General features: G+C 35.0%; 2 protein-coding genes and 1 long non-coding RNA gene across 3 annotated transcripts; 1 reads left to right on the forward strand and 2 right to left on the reverse strand.

Annotated features, from left to right (window-relative positions):
• Positions 1,311 to 2,316, reverse strand: LOC18774905. Its single transcript, XM_020566724.1, has one exon. The coding sequence runs from the start codon at positions 1,930 to 1,932 to the stop codon at positions 1,621 to 1,623; it is 312 nt and encodes a 103-aa protein (XP_020422313.1). The 5' UTR covers positions 1,933 to 2,316; the 3' UTR covers positions 1,311 to 1,620.
• LOC109949547 lies at positions 6,360 to 9,287 on the reverse strand. The gene is made up of 2 exons (XR_002271997.1): positions 8,391 to 9,287; positions 6,360 to 8,288 (listed from the first exon to the last, which is right to left on the reverse strand). It is a non-coding gene; the product is annotated as an uncharacterized LOC109949547 (long non-coding RNA).
• LOC109949490 (zinc finger MYM-type protein 1-like) lies at positions 14,967 to 17,246 on the forward strand. The gene is made up of 2 exons (XM_020565173.1): positions 14,967 to 15,244; positions 15,359 to 17,246. The coding sequence occupies exons 1-2, from the start codon at positions 14,967 to 14,969 to the stop codon at positions 17,244 to 17,246; spliced, it is 2,166 nt and encodes a 721-aa protein (XP_020420762.1).

A 19,077-nucleotide genomic window follows, 5' to 3' on the forward strand; every position in this document is an offset into this window, starting at 1 on the left:
CCTTAGGTGACTTGATTTTTTATACCCCACACGGGCTCACACACCCTTATCCCACCCACAAAAAGTCTCTTTTTTTTTTTTTTTTTTTTTCTTTCGTTAACTACCCCAACAAGTCTGATAGAAAGAAAAATATGAACTAACCCCACACATGTAACACATACCCCTTTTAAGAAAACACTCATTTCATTCATTTAGAGAAAATCCTTTATCTTCGCTTGAATACCTTCTTTTCATTTTTATTTTCTAAGTTGGCTTGAATGGCTAGATGGACTAAAATGGTTCAGTCTTTTTTTTCTTCTTTTGTAATGGATAAATGCTTTCAATTTTTTTCCTTTCAGGGAGAAGTGTATTGTGTAATTGCTATAATTGATCTTAAAATTCCTACTTCAATTTTTCTTGTTAACAATGAAATTAACTTGTACCGTTGAGTTTTCTATCTTTTAGTAGGTCTGTATGTAAGGTAAATTCAGCCCACCCTATTATCAAATCCTGGATCCGTCCATAGTGGGATCAGCTCTTGATCTATATTCTATGGCACATTTTGCAAATGAAGTGGAATGTATACACATTCACATGTTGCCATACATACAAAAAACTTATACACATATATCACAATATTATTGGCAAGAATATAGAAGCTCTTACTTACTTTCACTAGAATTTGTGTGTATTTGAAAATCAATTGCTTCAACTATGATCCACACCCATAGTTGGCATGCACGTTTTACAGGATTGATTCCCCAAATTATTTCAAATCATCAATCGAGAACACCAATTTTCCACACAAAAATGAGCTAAACCTCTCATGTATCTCTTCCATTGTCAAATTGAAACCATTGGTCTTTCCATGTTGACAATTGAAAAGTATCAAAATTTTAAGCAAGTTATTAATATATTCCATTTTTTTCAGCAGCGGCATAGGGCACAATTAGAATATAGGTAGGCATCGAGATTAGTGTATAAGGAGGATACATGGGAGAGAAGCTACATTCCTAGATTAAATCAAACTAAAGTATGATGTCACTTCTAAGAGAATTTTTACTCAAAATTTCTCATCAAAGCAACGAAAAGGTGTGGCTTGCATTTCCGAGGCAGATAGAAGCTACTTCTAATGTCTTATTATATTGGCAGCTCCCCCCAACATCCAAAGGGAATCTTTCTCTCCTCCAAACATTAAAAATATATAAAAATAAATAATTATTTATTTAAAATTGAAAATTAAATATTGAAAATTATGGATGTTGGGTTAGTCATGAGATTTGATTAACTTGAACATTGAATATGTATTTGATATATATGCTAATCTCTTCTCACAATGTACATATAAAAGACTTGGTACCTCATCTCAATTGTAATTACAAATGATATATATAATTCTCTAATATAAACCAAGATTAAGGAAAGCAAAAATTAAAATTAAAAAACTAGAGAACTTTTGGTTATCAGTCTCCTCTTGATCAGATGGGAGAAAATTTGATACATCTATGAGTCCCATCACACAGGAAGATGATATATATATATATATATATTTATATATGAATGAAATAAAAGAGGGGAGATAGCTTAATTTCTAGCACTAACACAATAATGGATTAATTTGGGAAATCCCATCAAGATTAATTAATCACCATGCTTATGCCAACAAACAAGCATAGCAACACATCTTCTCATGATGTAGAATCTAGCCTTCTGTTCCTTGGCAAGGCTGCTACATTTTCTGCTGATTTTAGAGCTTTTCTGTGACATACTTCTGGGAAGTGGACACTTGGAATTAGAGGCATTGCTCTTCTGTGAATAGCTCCTCATCAAAAGAGGAGCATTTGAAGACTGGCTTCTTGTTGATGAACTCCTTGTGAATGCAAACTTGGAAGAAGAAGAAGAAGACGAAGTGCCTTCTTGGTGCTTCTTTGGCAGCTTCCATTTCTCATCCATAATAGTATGTAAATTTGCAATGCTCAAACTTGTGAGGTTGATCTTTGATCTCTTCTGGCCTCTGGTAGCTGGCACTTAACTTCTCATCAACCTGTTTGCTTTATAATGTCAATGTGTGTTTCTGAAGAGAGAGAGAGAGAAAGAGAGAGAGAGATGGGAGTATGGCCCTGTGGGTCGGTGGGTACAGTGGGGGTATTGGTGTTATTATATATAGTGGTGCAGGGAGTGTTTTGGTGGAGATGTTTTGTGAGTGCTTACGTATAGTGATGATATTACTGACCACATATGAGTAGAACTTACCAGAAATTTTATTATTGAGCCCTTAGATTTTCATCCATTATTAAGATGGGTTATTTATTTTTACTAAACCCAAGTATTTAATCTGATTTGCTGCTCCTCTTTAACTTGTCAGTTTTGTGATATAATTAAAGGTCAACATGTCTAAAATTCGACAACTGACACTCGTTAAATTAACGTTTCATCATTACTAGGCAAAAAAATTTAGTTTATTTGATTTGGTCATTTTGATTAGTTACATTATTATGATTATACACAATGCACTCATGAATATACCCAGAACAAAGTATCTAAGGTGTAATATATACTGAAATTCTAAAATTAAGATTTATTTTATGTTGTAATATGAAAATTTGATGGGTAAATATTGGACAAGTAATTTTGTTGGTGCAGCACTGCAGCATGTGTGCATGATCATTTATTGATGAGTGTCAGATGGCTCTATGTCATTGACCAATTGGCTGCTTTCTCCGCAGACTCACAGTCTTTTTCCCATTGCATATCACCTCCTAATTCTGAAGGAGGAGAAGATCCTCTCTTTTTCGTTTTTATTTATCTTGTTTTTTTAATGCATATTTTTCTTTTGAGACACCATTATTGTACGGTGCTGCAACGTTCAAATACATGGAGATCCACGCAAACCTTGGTCATTGGACAATGCTTACTTCTGTTCTTCATGTGAAAGGTTTGTTGTACCAATTATTTTACACAACACATACAGTACTCTGCAGATTTTGAAAATTCAAATTTCTTTTCCTTTTGTTTTTTGGTTACCTTGAGAATATCTTTTTGAAAATTTACAGGGCCCATCTGAACGAGAAAATTTTGTATATCACAGAGATAATATTATTTTGCTATTCACAATCAGTTACGTTCCGCTACATATGATAATTACCTTATATGGAAGAGAGAGAAAACAAACCCCCTCTTACCAATTAGTTTGTGTTTGTAATTAAGGAGTAACTGCATGCGCTTAAATTGTTACTGTTTGACCATGCAATGCATGCTATTCTTCTTCTTTAAATTTCCTCAGCTTTATCTTGGATTCTTTTTCATGACGACTGTGTGAAAAGGAAGTCATTAATTATAAACATCTAGGCCCCTAATTATCTAATTAATCAAAGATACCTTCTCTGTAATTGTAAAACATTGTACTAAGATAATCTTAACGGACCTAACTATATGCCACTAAACTGAATGCTACTATATATATATATATATACCAAATATGCAAGTTTAAATAATTATGTACATATGTAAGAGGTTAGGATTCTCATGCACATGCACCCTTTGGATCAACAGTCAGAGCGAGTTTGAAATCTTATGCAAGTATGGTTTCCGGTAACTATTAAAATAAATTCAAATCTGTGTCCATTGGTGCTGCTCCCTGCTGCATGTGCATGAGGAAATTGATTTGGGTTATGTTTCTTGTGTGTTGGCCAGCCTGCTGCAAGATTAATTGTTACACTCATCTAGAAAATAAATCTTGAACCATTTTATAACTTCTAAAAACGTACGTTTATTGTTATAAGGGGTTTGTAGCTCAAATGATTAAGAGTAGTTATTCTTGTATTTGAACTCTTGTGTTCGAATGCGCGCTCTACTCCAATAGATCGTTCGTATTAAAAAAAATAGCGTTTACAACCCAAATAACCCCATATATAAAAGAGAAAAATAAAAAGGAGGAATCTTGTGATTGGGAATGTAATTAGCTAAACAAATTATGTTTTGCTAGAAGGTTTGACCAGTCAAAAGGTCTATTCTAAACTTTTTTGGTGCTTGCAGTTCCAGTTTAATTTGGTAATATGTGAACATATAATTAGTCTATAGTTTAATTATAAAATTAAAATGTGTAAACATATTTAGCAATTAAAGGCTTTTTCTCTCTGGAAAAAGAATAGTATTCCCATGTGACCTTTACAGAAGATTTGAATCATTGTTAGAGGAATATTGACCACAAAGCAGAATCAACTTCAGCTTAATAAAATTAGTAAAAGTACACATTAACGCAAACAAGTCCTTCAAAGAAATGGGTAAATAAACAGGTGCACGTGCTTTAGACACAGGCGGTGCCTCTGCCTTGTATGGTCATCTTGTGGTGTGGGCTCTTATTTAGATACTAATGTTTATAAACGTCGCCATTTTAGAGTTGAATTTTAGTATTCAATAGTTTTTCTTTTTAAAATCATTTGGGGAGAGATGGGTACCAACTTAAGATATCTTACACTATTGAGAAGAGAAGCGCGCGTCATTAAATTAAGAGCTAGTTGATCGGAATTGAATCGTTTGAGTGGATATTTACACGGTAGTTAAATCAAAATTCAAATACCATATTTATCATCACACATGTCTTGAATTTAGATCAATCAATCAAGTCATTTAGTTGGATGGGTATGATTATATCTAGGTAGTTAAATCAAAATTCAACAAAATTCAAATACCATGATGATCATGTCTTGAATTTAGATCAATGAATCAAATTATTTAGTTGCATGGGTATGATTATATCTAAGTAATAGTGTTTAACCACTCGATCTAGGGAATTAATGACAAAACTGAATTGGTCAATCGAACCAAAGTTTTGATGATGGGTCAAAATAAAGTCACATGGTATGTTGTGGTTGGTATACAATGCACCTTTTAAACTTTTCTATAGAGTTTTTTTTATTTTTTTTGGTTTGTGATAAACGAAGTAATTTTTAAATTCTGGTTCATGATCATGTGGGTTTAAGAATATGAGCATTTGGGACATGAGAGAGCCCACATGCATACATGTGAGCCGCACAAGGGTGGCCAGGAGGACGTGGAACCATGGAAGGCGTGGACCCTGTCTACTACACTCGAAAGAAAGCTGTGTGTGCATGAAAAAGACTTGTATGTCATGCAAATACTACGGTTTTGTTATTTTCATTCAATCATATTTTGTGATTTGAAATTTTTATCATGCGCAGTGGAATATGATTGATTGAGATAACAAAACAGTGTTATTTCGGTGATATACAAATTTTTCTCGTGAGAAAGAGGTTTGAAAGAAACAAAAGGGTCCTCACGTTTCACATTGTTGGCTTCATATATACCCCAAATAATAATAATAATAATAATAATAATAACAATTTTCCAAGAGACAAAAATGTCAGAAGGACGTTTGAAATCGCGCTGTATAATTTGTGTATTATTATTCTTGAGGCGGAATTGACATTCCTCAAGCAAGCAAAGCATCATCAGTCATAAATGGCTTCGGTTCTGTCCACAATTTCAATGGATACACACTTGCCTAAGCTATAAGCACACATAACATGACCGACTAAAAGTAGTGCCTTCTTGTTTAAGTATGTATCTTGATCAGAGATATGCATAAATATAAGACAATTGTTTTGTTTTTTGGCATAAGACTCATAATTTGCAGAAGCACAACAGATTCAATATTAAGTATTTATATTATTAATTGGTCATATTAAAATTTTGAAATATAAAATACATATTGAATTAGTTTTGTGGCATAATAGAAAGTAAAGGGACTATTTAAACGAAGAATTTAGTCAAAAAATCAAAATGCAACTCGTTGTCAAGTTCAGAGACCAATTGAATCGAAAACCATTTAATTTATGTACTGAGATTATTATGCATAGCTTTGGATCCAACTTACAATAGGACTACGGCTTGGGTCCATTGCTTTGATGTCACTGCTAGAAATGGACCCAATAAAAACCCACTAAGAGATGCTGCAGGCTGTACGTACTTGACTAGGCCCCAACCCCCTCTTCCATATTGTCCTTTATATTTTTGGTATGCTATCCATTTTGTCCTTCTTTCTCGCTTCACTTATTAGTATTCAAACGTTCTTGTTGGCGGTGTTGTTGGGTTAGATTTGAATAAACCATCATCCATGTTGGCTGGAATGGTACGTTTGTAGGGATAGGGAGCGCCAGCTTTGCAGATAAGTTATCTCTAATCGCTTTCAGCAAGAAGATGGTACGTACATATATGTAGGTTGCTTTGATAGTTGGATAATTGGATCCTAGTGTGTAGTTGTGCTCGTCTAATCCTCAACTACTGCCCCAAAGTTCTCTAATATTGAAGTTCAAGTAACAAGCACATGAAGGAACTTAAGTCAAAGTGACATGTAGACATTTAGAGTAATTTTGTGGCAAAGTATGATATAAAATTAAATTGACTTAGTCCTCACTCACTGCCATAAGCATGAACATTTAGATAATAATGCATATGTTTGTCTAGCAGCATCTATCTGATTCTTGAAGGCGAATGAGTATGACTACATAATCCAAAGTTGAAGCTTGAAGTTAACAACAAGATTTGAGAGGAAAACAATATTTAATCTATTACAATTAACTAACGAAAGATTCAAAATGCTGTCAATGGCAGCAATGCCAATTAAGCTTGTTTCTTTATTCTTTTCCACAACGCAGGCCAAAGAATTCATAGACAGTTGGAACTTGGGCATTGCTGTAAAAAGTTATTCCCATGCACAAACTCCTTATTGCTTAATAAGGTATCAACTTTTGAAGAACTCCTTATATACTAAGCTGAATATCAACTTTTGAAGAACTCCTTCAACTTTAAGTAGTGTAAGATAGCATCAAAGTAAGTCAAGTGCATATATCCATCTAAATAAGAATGTTTTGCGGCCAAAAAATGATGAAGAGGGAACTTATATTATTAATTGTACATTAGACAATCACTCGATTCAAAAGATTAAACTATTAGAGAATAAGTCAACTATGTGTATCAAACTAACACTCTTGCAAAACAACAAAGAAGTTGGAAACAAGGATCGAACTCAACACCACTTGTAAACAAGACTATGGTATCATGTTAGACACTCGCTCTAAAATTTTAAGCTATCAAGAAATGAGCCAACAATGTATATCAACCTTAGACTGACCACTTAAAAACATAGATATAAAAGGGCTATAATTGCTTCAAAGAAAGTGATTGGCTAGTACCATCCATTGCATATCCTTATACTGATAATAAATAAATTTAAAAAAAATAAAAAAAAACATAAAGTCAGTTTTCACCTTCTGTAAAAGTGAAGGCTCAACTAGCTTCCTACTAGTCCGAGGTACACCAATTAATGCTTCTGTTTGAGATGATGAAAAGTTACTCTGTTTTCTTTAGCAAAAGTTGTTATTTTCCTTCCAACCAAGCCAGAAAACAGCATTTTAGCGCTTAGAAAACGTGTTGCAATTGGATCACAAAATTAATGATCTGCTGTAATTTGGTCATTCAAAGCTTTCACAAGTAATAATACAACACACACACACACACACATATATATATATATATATATATTATTATTATTAAGCATATGTCATGAATCCACATACGACAGGACAGACTTAAAACTAAAAGCTGATTCCGATGTAAAACATAAAATATCAGATTCCTGACATTCTTGGGTAACCCGGCCCATTATCAATAAAGAGCAAAGAGAATCAAACAAACATCAGAGCTCCAATTCCTAAACTACAGAAGAATATATGATAACAGCAAAATGATAAGCCTCAATTTGACAAAAATAAGGATTAAAAAAAAGACAGTGAAGTATATATGAAGTCGGTCGGTTAAGAAAAATTTGTAAACAAAAACCATGGATTTCATGCATAATTAACCTTAATCCCTCAAGAGAATAAAAGCTGAAGAGAATGACAATCATCGAAATATATATATATGAAGCAGTATTTATCATAAAATATTACCTTGGCCTCTTGCATTTCTGGTGGCCAATCAGAAGATCCATCAGGTGCTCTGACTGTTTTTGGGTGGTGTTAAAATGCATAGAAAATTAATACATACAGCAAATAACTGAGCAAAGATGGTGCTTTGTTGGGTCATATCATCTCATGTAATACCAGTCTTTTGAATCAAGGTAGCACTAGCACCACTTAAGCAATAAGGGCTAAAGTAAACAACCTATAACAATAAGGGTAATATTCTCTTACCAAACTTATATATTGCCGACGAGATGCTTGATGTCAGATTGTGAATCTGAATATACGACTGAAGTAAGAATCAACATGATGATGAATGGTCATTATCTATAGTTCAGCAAGACAACAAAAAATGAGATCATCAAAATTCATATTCAAATTGAAATTGAAAGAACCGCAGAAATCATATCTTCTTCAAGAAGGGGCAACCTGTCATGTTTGAATCGGAGAATTGGCGCCGGTTCCAAATAGTCATGTACTTGCTGATGCAGCATCATCAAGATTCCCACTTCAAAGTTCAAAGGAACTACCTTTCGAGTACTAAAGGAAGTTCGAGTACAAAAATCAATTGGTGGTGTTAGTAGTACCAATTAACTCGATCGATAAAGGTAGACCCCTCACTAAAGTATGTGAATCTTGATGATGCCGCACCTGCGAATACCGACTCACTACTGACTGATGATCATGACGGTCTTGAGATCTCCCCATGCAAATTTGCAGATAAAAGCAGAAACCCTAACCCTAAAGGGAAGACAATTAACCCATGGATGAAGTACTAGCTAGACTCTATAAAGTTGGAGGAAAAGCGAAAAAGAACCAACCCATCTTATGAATATCATTATAGGAACTACAGAAGCTAATTAAGACCCATCCACCTGATTTAACAGAAAAAAAATCAGAAGAGGAAAATTATTTCAAAAACTACAAGATATCTATAAAGAAGGCCATCAGAGCCACTTAGCTTGTGTGGATCACAGCAAACCAATAAGAATTGATAGCAAGATCTTTGACGAGTCCCATCTAAGGGGAAGAGAAAACATGCCTATGGTTGAAGAGTAGAAAGAGAGAGCAATCAAAGATGCAGTTGCAGAAGAACATCCTAATTTATCAAGACCAGAATGACAACTCCTGAGAGAAGTACACAGGAGACCTAGCTAGCTAGGCCACTGATACTTACAGGCATCCATCCCATATAAGGAGAAACTAAGTAGCTATCTTTTTATACTAAAAGATTTCGCTCCATTCTATCTATACAAAGCCAGATCCTCAGGCTTTTTTCATGTGGGAGGAATGGACATGCCTGACCCCAGATCGCATAAGCTTCCCAACTTTTCATGTTACACCACAGCCACCTAATATAATTTAGGAGAGGACCTTTGGCTCAAGAAAGTCACTAATTACGGGTAAATTAGTCCTCTAATAAGGAAGCCTTTTATTTTATTTTTCTATTCCTTTTCTTTTGGGGTTGGGAAAACCTCATTCTAGAGGTGTTTGAATTTTCTCTATTAGGATCTGCTTGACTTCTCCTCTCCACATGCCACATCATTTAAATTTCATCCAAGGGCCTTGAGAGCTAACACATCACAATTTTTTATTTTAAAAAAATATATATATATATTATATATATTTACCAGTTGCCGAAATAGGGTATGATGTGGCAAGTTGAGAGGAGGAGTCAAGTAAATCCTAGAAGAGAAAGTTTAAGCAAAAGATCCAAATTGTTTGGAACCATTCTAAAGTAGGGTATGATGAACAGAAGTATTCATTATTCGGAGTATCAATTAAAAACTTTCATGGAATAAAAATCAAACAAATTACAAAAACATTAATAATTTTGATTATCATAATCATCATTTATTTTAGATTAGTAAAAAAGCCATATGCGACGATAATTAGATGATTAAATAGTTTTGGATTTTATTGATTTTGTAGTGAAAACTATTGAAATCGAACCGAAAAACTAAGTGCGTATTTGTTAATCATTGCAGTTTTTAGTTTTTATTTTTTTAAAAAAAGAAAGACATGTTTTTTTTTGGTAACTATATTAATTGTCAAATGAAAAAGAAAATTGAGAATTGTTTTAAAAAGAAAAGAAAAGAAAGTTTCATGTGATTTACAAACAAGCTATTAAATGTGTCTTGACCCACCCAGTGCCAGTTTGGACCCGACCATGTAATTGACTGGCCCGATCGATGATGGTCATAGCTGACCCGGTGATTGCTAGACCCAACCATGTTATCGGTAGGCTGAATCGGTGATGACTAGAGTCAACTCAGTGACGGTTGGATAAACCTATAATTTATCATAGTCCTAATCCATATAACATATGTACATTAAGTAATGATGTCGTGCAATCTAGCAAAGCCTCGGAGGCAGTTGCAATCCAATATACAATTCCTTGTGTTCTGCTTTATTACATTGATTATGCAAAATAACACAAGGCACTATCAGTCCAACTAGAGAAAAAGAATCGCGCGGCTGCTTTAACTTTGATATATGGGCAAGTGCCATGTGACATACTCATCTTTTATAGTACAACAAATCATCATGATTGTAATTTGCAAGCAGGCTAATTGTAATTGTACGGGTAATAGTAATAGACAGTGCCACGTGCGGTCACGTGTAAAGGCACCGCTCCACAAATCGGAAGTGATGGCCGGTATTTGCTAAGTCTATATTAATCAACAATCAATGGAAACGAACCACCTTAACTTGCGTTTGAGAATTATTTTATATATATATTAATAATTCGATGGAGGGCTCAATCATGTTCAACTCACGTGAATGTAAGAACGACACATATTTATAGTGAGTTCGATAACTAATTGTGACTAACCCTTTATATTGTTGTAGCTTTGTAATAAGTAAGTTATCCCAAGTATAAAAATAACTTATGTGTTATTGTTTATCAAACGAAAACCTATGCGTAATGCTCTTTTATGTACTTAAGTTGAAGACAATATAACTTGAAACTAAAAGATATCAGAAAATGACAAAATAATTGGGTTCTTTTTATCTAATCAATAATTAAGCCTACTTTTAAGATTAGTGCACTCATAAAGAACAAAAATAAAAAGAAGGATAACAGTTAATGGGAATATGACGCGTAGTGGTAACTTTTTAGAATCATATTTTCTGTTCAACTTTTAAAGTCATATTAAACTTTGAAAGAAATCTTTTTAGTATCATATAATAAAAAATATTATTATTAATTCATAGATTCCGCCGCGCCCAGTGAGCTTAGTGCGTAAGAGGATTATACCTTTGGCCTTTTGGCTTGTATTGCTGCCCTTATCTGTCAAGGAAGCATTTTTACTTTAAATATTAAATCGTCTTATCCATCAACAACAACGTTTAGCTTAAAATATTAGTGTCAATCGGGTTAGTCTAATGAAAAAAGGAATTTAATTTACAAATCAGTGGTCTATAATTCGAATTCTCATGACACATGTATGTTATTGATGAAGGTACGCATATCTATGATTCTATCATATTTTTATCTTTTTATTTTTTAATGGAGAAGAGATGCTATATGTTTAAGAATATAAAATCTGACATCGAAAACTTGACTACAATAAGCTATAACTTATAATAAGGAGTTCCATTCATTATAACATCGAGATTTTTTGTGATATAACCTCGCACCTTCTGAGCTTTATAAATGGTTAAATTAAAAACAATATTGGTGCCATTATTAGTGGGTCACATGCCCTCATCTTTTAGAAATTTAACATAATAAAATACGTTGCCGTCTTTACCACCTAATTTTTTTGCTTTTGATTTATCTGCTATGGATTGGGGCATTGATTTTGGGAGTCTTGTTCGATCACGCTCTAAACATGAATCTTTTAATTAAATACAGGAAGCATCGTGATCCAGAGATTTAACTAGCTATGCTATGGATGGGACGCTTAACTAGCTAGATGTTTAACTTTGGGACAATCGTACGTTAATTTCCATTGTGATTCTTCGGTTCGCTTCAAATCAAGAGCCGCACCGAGGAGAGTTGAGTGGGAAAATCAACTCCCTTCAAAAGAGACGGGCACATAGACAACTGCCGTATTTTATTTCTACCATAAATTTCTAATATTTGATTTTTTTTAAATTAGCCCCGGCCCAATTAGCAAATATTGGAATGGTAAAGCCCAACTTGGTTTTGGATTAGTGGACTGCATGCTCCGGCTAATTACATTCAAAAAGTCCAAACTTCAAACTACAAATCAAAGCCGAGAGTATGTCGTGTGTATGTTAGCTATGTTTGCGGCAGAGCAGTTCCTTCTCTGGAAGACGATGAAGATGGACTGTGCACATGATGTCGATATCATTATCCATAACCAAAGTACAAACCCTACGCTTCAAGTTCAAGTGTACAAGAAGACACAGCCCAAAACAGAGTAGTTATGTTACATTAAAATTTACAAATAACCGCTTATCTTGTCCCAAACAAAACATGTCAATCAGGAAACACCTAGGAATTAATTTAATTTGATTAATCCAAAGCTTGGCGTGTTGGAGTTACTGCAAACATCAGCTCAAGCTCAGGAGGGTTGAAATACCCGTTCTTCGGCGGCTGCGGCTTCTTCTTCCCCGCCCAATACGCCTTCTTTTTCGGTGCGGGAGGCGGCGCCACCGACTCCGGTATCCGAAACTCGCAGCGTTTCGGCGTACAGCAACCATCGTTTTCTTCTTTAATCTCCATCATCATCATGTTCATCACCATCTTCACCAAATCTCGAACAGCAACAACAAAAATAATAAAAAGAAATTTAGTCGGTTTCAAGGCCGGCCTGCAGTAAACTGAAGATGTGGGAAACAGAGGATTTATAGGGCTTTGTTTTTGAAGTGGCGGGAGACTTGGTGGCACAGAGTGGCTTCTTCTGGAAGCACTGTTTTAGTAAAGCTTGTTCTGGAAGTCGCTACTTGCTACTCGGTCGTTTAGGTGCCGCTTTTAAATTGAACTTGTTGTGGCAGCCCCAGGGACAGCTGCGACATCTACGTGTCGCGAATTCGAAGAGCGTGGCAGTGACACGTGGCTCCATTACGACCGTGCGTAATGCGCTCTTTTGGGTTTTTTAATGCAAGGCTCGAAATGTAGGTCGGTGTTGGAAAGCGCGGGAAACTATATTGTAGACCTAAAACGATATTGGGCGCACGAGAAGTAGTTGGAGGCCCAATTAGTTTTTGGGTTTTGGGCTTGTCCTGAAGTCTAGCAGTTGGTTTTTGTGTTTCATGCAAGAGCTTCTATACAGTAACAATCAAGGATTGCCTACTCAATCAACATTATACACACCTTAAGAAGCCAACGGAGTGTAACCTACTCGAATTTCCATGACATCTTGGTAGTGTGAGTGTGTATGAGAAACCTCATTTCCTCCTTGCAGTTTAGACCATCGTCTATTATAAAAACACACTGGTAAAGAAAAAGTACAAGCACAAGCAATGCCACATATTAAGCGAGAGCATTGTCTTTCAAATCGTTATATATTTATGTGCATCTCTTTGTCCATCCCGTTGTGATTAGGGAATTTTCAACATACACATGTCATAATCAAAATTGTTGATTCGAAATCATATATATATATACACCACCAGGGGCGGATCCACAGAGGAGCAAGGGTGGTCAATTGACCCCTGCAACCTCTGAAATCCTCCATTAGAGCCGCCCAAATTGACCCTCGCAAGGTGCTCGATGAAATGCCCCAATGGGGCAAACTCTTGTGCTGCTGTGCAGCTGTGGAGAGCTTGCGCACAGCGCGCATCCTTTTTTTTTTTGTTTGGTCGACGTCAAAACGACGTCGTTTCATTTAAGTGGTTTTTTTTTTTTTTTTGCGCCCTCGACGTCGAAACGACGTCGTTGCACTTAAGGTTTTTTTTTTTGCTCGCTATTCTTCAAAACGACGTCGTTTCACTTATACTTTTTTATTTTAATAACACCTGGCCAAAACGACGTCGTTTTGGCACAGGTTAAAAAAAAAAAAACAAAACAGCAGCAGCAGCCCGATACCCATCAGTTTCAAAACCCATTTCTTCTTCTCAATATCAAATTCTCTAACCTAAATTCCAACCCCAACTAAAACAACCAACCTCCAATCCAATTCAATGGTGGCTTTCCCTCCCCCCTCACAAATCAGTCGGTGGAGGCAGTAAAGTGGCGTCGGCGGTGGGCACTGGGCAGCAGAAAATTGAATAAGTGCCTCCAAAATTCAATTTGATTTCAAAGGTGGATTTATCCCTCAAATTTGAGAGTATGTTATCCTATTTTCTTTATGCTTTAATTAATTAGTAAAGATTCTTATATGTTAGTGTTTTTTGATTAGTTGTTGTTTTTTGTTGTTGAGATTTTATTTTAGTTTGTTAGTTTGAATAAACTAGGGCTTTTATGTTAGTTTGAATAAATTAGAGGTTTTGGTTTTGGTTAGTTAGTTTGAATAAATTAGAGTTTTATTTTTATGTTAGATTATATGATTATCTTGGTTAGTTTCAATTAATTAGGGGTTTTGATTTTGGTTAGTTAGTTTGAAAGTATGTTATCCTATTTTCTTTATGCTTTAATTAATTAGTAAAGATTCTTATATGTTAGTGTTTTTCTTGATTAGTTGTTGTTAAGATTTTATTTTAGTTTGTTAGTTTGAATTAACTAGGGCTTTTATGTTAGTTTGAATAAATTAGAGGTTTTGGCTAGTTAGTTTGAATAAATTAGGGTTTTATTTTTATGTTAGATTATATGATTATCTTGGTTAGTTTCAATTAATTAGGGGTTTTGATTTTGGTTAGTTAGTTTGAATAAATTAGGATTTTACTTTTATGTAAGATTATATCTCTTGGTTAGTTTGAATAAATTAAGGGCTTCTAGTTTTGGTTAGTTTGTTTGAATAAATTAGTGTTTTATGTTAGATAATAATTGGTAAATTTGATTAGTTGTTGGATTTTATTTTGGTTAGTTTGCATAAGTTATGGCTTTTTAATATTGTTGATGTTTGATTGGTTATTTCTACCAATACAGTTATGGAACGATACTTTAAGAGAAGGTTCGCATCAACTACTTCTAGTTCGGATAATGTAGGTAGTTCGAGTTCGAGAGATGTGGATATTTCTAGAGATGTGGATAGTTCGAAAGAAAGTGAGTTGCAAGATATCTTAGCTAATCTTATTGCAGACCCTGGACTTCGACCTCAAATGTTGGATTATGATCCTAACATTAGAGACGAAGTTCGAAGAGCATATCTACAAAAGGGTCCATGTCAGCCCAAGGATCACACATTTCCACAAATTGATCTTTCAGGGTATGATCGACGCTTTAATGTCAAGTGGTTTGATGAGTTTGACTAGTTGGAGTACAGTATTAGTAGAGATGCTGCATTTTGCCTTTATTGTTATCTCTTCAAATTCAATTTCAGAATTGGTCAAGGGTGTAGCGACGCCTTCACAGAGATGGGTTTTAGGAATTTGAAGAAGAAAGATAAAATTAGGCAACATGTTGGACCTGTTGGAAGTGTTCATAATCAATCTAGACAGTATTGTGTGGATCTTATGAATCAAAAGCAACACATTCGAACAGTTTTGATAAAGCAATCAGAGCAAGCTCGTATTGATTATCGTATTTGCTTGACAGCTTCTCTTGATTGTGTGAGATTTTTATTGAGGCAAGGTCTTCCTTTTCGTGTGCATGATGAGAGTGACACTTCAAGCAACAAGGGGAATTATTTAGAGCTCTTACAGTTTCTTGTTGATCATGATGAGAAAGTGAAGGCCGTTGTGTTAGAAAATGCTCCCGGGAATCTCAAGTTAATAGCTCCAAAAATTCAAAAAGATCTTGTGAATACTTGTGCCACTGAAACTATTAAGAAAATCATCAAGGATATGGATAGTGCATTCTTCTCTTTATTAGTTGATGAATCACGTGATGTGTCAGTAAAAGAACAGATGGCGGTGGTGTTTTGTTATGTTGACAAAAGTGGGGATGTAATTGAGAGGTTTGTGGGCATTCAACATGTTAGCGATACTACATCAAACTCACTCAAGGAGGCTATTGACACATTGTTTGCAAGAGAGGAATTGAGCATTTCCATGCTAAGAGGACAAGGATATGATGGAGCTAGTAATATGAAGGGTGAGTTCAATGGTCTTAAAACACAGATTTTGAGAGAAAATCCTTGTGCCTATTATATTCATTGTTTTGCACATCAACTTCAATTAGCTCTTGTGGCCGTGGCAAAGGGAAATGCTGATATTGCCACTTTCTTCACATCTTGCAATAGCTTGGTTAATATTGTTGGAGCATCGTGCAAGCGTCGTGACATTCTTAGAGATCAACTACAAAAGGATGTTACGGAAGCTGTAGAAAAAGATACTTTTCCAACAGGGCGAGGCTTAAATCAAGAAACTTGTCTCAAGCGTCCCGGTGATACACGTTGGAACTCACATTATGGTACATTACTTAGTATCATTTTCATGTTTAAATCTGTGGTGAAAGTGCTCAAATTTATTATTGAGGATGGCTCCACTGATAATCTAGGTGAAGCAAATAGGTCATTGAGAGAAATACAATCTTTTGAGTTTGTATTTCACCTATTTTTCATGAGATCTATATTGGGAGCCACAAATGACTTGTCACAAGCATTACAGAGGAAAGACCAAGATATTGAGAATGTAATGACTTTAGTCAAAGTTTGCAAGGACCAACTACAACACATGAGAGAGAATGCATTTGAAGCCTTGCTTGATCAAGTATCTTCCTTTTGTGCCAAACATGATATCTTGGTTCCAAACATGGATGATGCATATGTAGCTCAATGGAGATCACATCGGAGAGCTCCTATAATAACACACCTCCATCATTATCGTGTGGACATCTTTATTCAAATCATTGAGTGGCAACTTGCGGAATTAAATCGTCGCTTTAGTGAGGTAAATACTGAGTTACTTCTTTGTTTGACATGTTTGAGTCCAGATGATTCATTCATAGCTTTTGACAAACAAAAGCTATTTCGTTTTGCTGAATTTTATCCTCAAGATTTTAATTCCCGAGATCTCTTGGCACTTGAAGATCAACTTGAGATTTATATTACTCATATGCGTACGATGACTGATTTTTCTCAATTGAAAGGGATTGGTCGCCTTGCAAGAAAAATGGTGGAGAAAGGGTTGCATAGAACATATAATTATGTTTATTTGCTGATCAGCTTAGCCTTAACTTTACCGGTTGCAATTGCTTCTGTGGAGAGAGCATTTTCTGCTATGAATATTGTGAAAGGTCCACTTCGCAACCGAATGGGAGATCAATGATTGAGTGATAGTTTACTTGTTTATATTGAGAAAGATGTGTTTGCTTGTATTGATAATGAAACTATAATGCTACGTTTTCAGAATATGAAAACTCGTCGTGGACAATTGTAATGTGGTTTTTTTCTATGAATTATGAATTCTAATATTATCGTTTCATTTTTATGAGTATATTTTGTATAAATTTTTTTCACCTTTAGATATTGACCCCTGAAAGGAAATATCCTGGATCTGCCACTGTACACCACTTAAGGAAAGTCATGAGTTGGCAAAGAAATAGTTGAGCATTGTTTCAAAAACAATTTTCTATGCTTTTTTTTTTGTTCATATGGGAACAATCAGAAATCCACATGGGAAATGTGGATGACATTCAACAACGAAGATAACACGTCATTGATTTATTCAATATGAATGAAAGAAAAATCAACCTGAGACATCTACGGGAAGAATTTGAATCCCTATATTCTCCGACAATCTAATGACTAAAGTCCACATGAAAAATATCTCGTTGGTAAAATAGTCAAATTTGATTAATATATACATATATATATTGATGTCCAGATAAAAAAAAGAAACTATTCAAAGAGAGACAATCGAATCCAAGTCCACAAGGCCACTTCCATTTTTCATCATAAGAAACAATCATAACGTCAGCTAGTTGCATAGGTGTAAGCCTTATTTACTTTCTATAACTTTCTGTTACGTAAAACAAAATGTTGGATTCACATAAATCAACAATTGTCATGCATTTATTGGCAATTTACTAATTTATGGCAAAACCAATAATTAATATTTTGTCGGACAAATACTGACTAAGAATTGATAATCACTCATGTATCGGACAAATACTGATTAAGAATTGATAATCACTCATGTATGCAACCCCACATGTAAACGTTATATATTTTCTATAACTTTTTATTATGTGAAACAGACTGTTCGATCCACACAAATTATTAATTCACGATAATACTTATAATCGTTCATGTAGGCAAGATAGCAAAATTTAACAAGAACTCCATCAGATACCGCCGAATCATGATGACTATATATGTATTAGATCAATGAGAATTGGACTTGCCTTAAAAGTAGCTTTGATGCGTGATCGTTATGAAATTTCTGTAACTTTCTAATACGTATAATAATTCTTCAATTCATCAGTCGCCACTTTACATCATCTCAACTTGGCACAATTCCGCTAACCGTAACGTCAGAGAAAAAGAGCACTTCAGATTTAGTAGGTTTCCTTCGGATCCCATCGAATCGTTGGTGTTGTCCAACTTTTGGTTGACCTATGTTGGCAAAACTCCTTTGATTCTGCCATCTTAATGACTATATATGCGGTAGGTGAATAAGGAGCACACCATTTTGATTTTGAAACTTTGAACATTTGAGGCTTACCATAAAACTATAATTCAATGATTATGACGGATCATGGCCGTCCAGTCTGATGACTGAACTATCAAAGACTCTAAAAGATATTGTGGTCCCACTCAATACCCTAAGTTTTTTTTTTGGGTCCCAATACCCTAAGTTGACACTTGTAAACAGTGCATTTACAATGCCCATATCCTCAAAGCACAAGCCTGCATGAAATAAACGCATAGCTTAATATTATATTTATTTGTGATTCTGTTCACACAGATGCCCATATTATCTCAAAATTCAGATCAGCGGTGAGGTAAACAGGGAAGGTAGAAAAGAAATGGGACCCATAAACGCTGCGTCGCCGTTCATGCCGGCCGCGAGTGCATTGACATTTACGGTGCAATCGAGGGAAAACCCGACAAGCAGCCACCGAGATTTAGACACGTAGAGGGAGCAGCTGGGCGAT

Source organism: Prunus persica, chromosome G6 (genome assembly GCF_000346465.2).
Source record: "Prunus persica cultivar Lovell chromosome G6, Prunus_persica_NCBIv2, whole genome shotgun sequence".
NCBI classification, from domain to species: Eukaryota; Viridiplantae; Streptophyta; class Magnoliopsida; order Rosales; family Rosaceae; genus Prunus; species Prunus persica.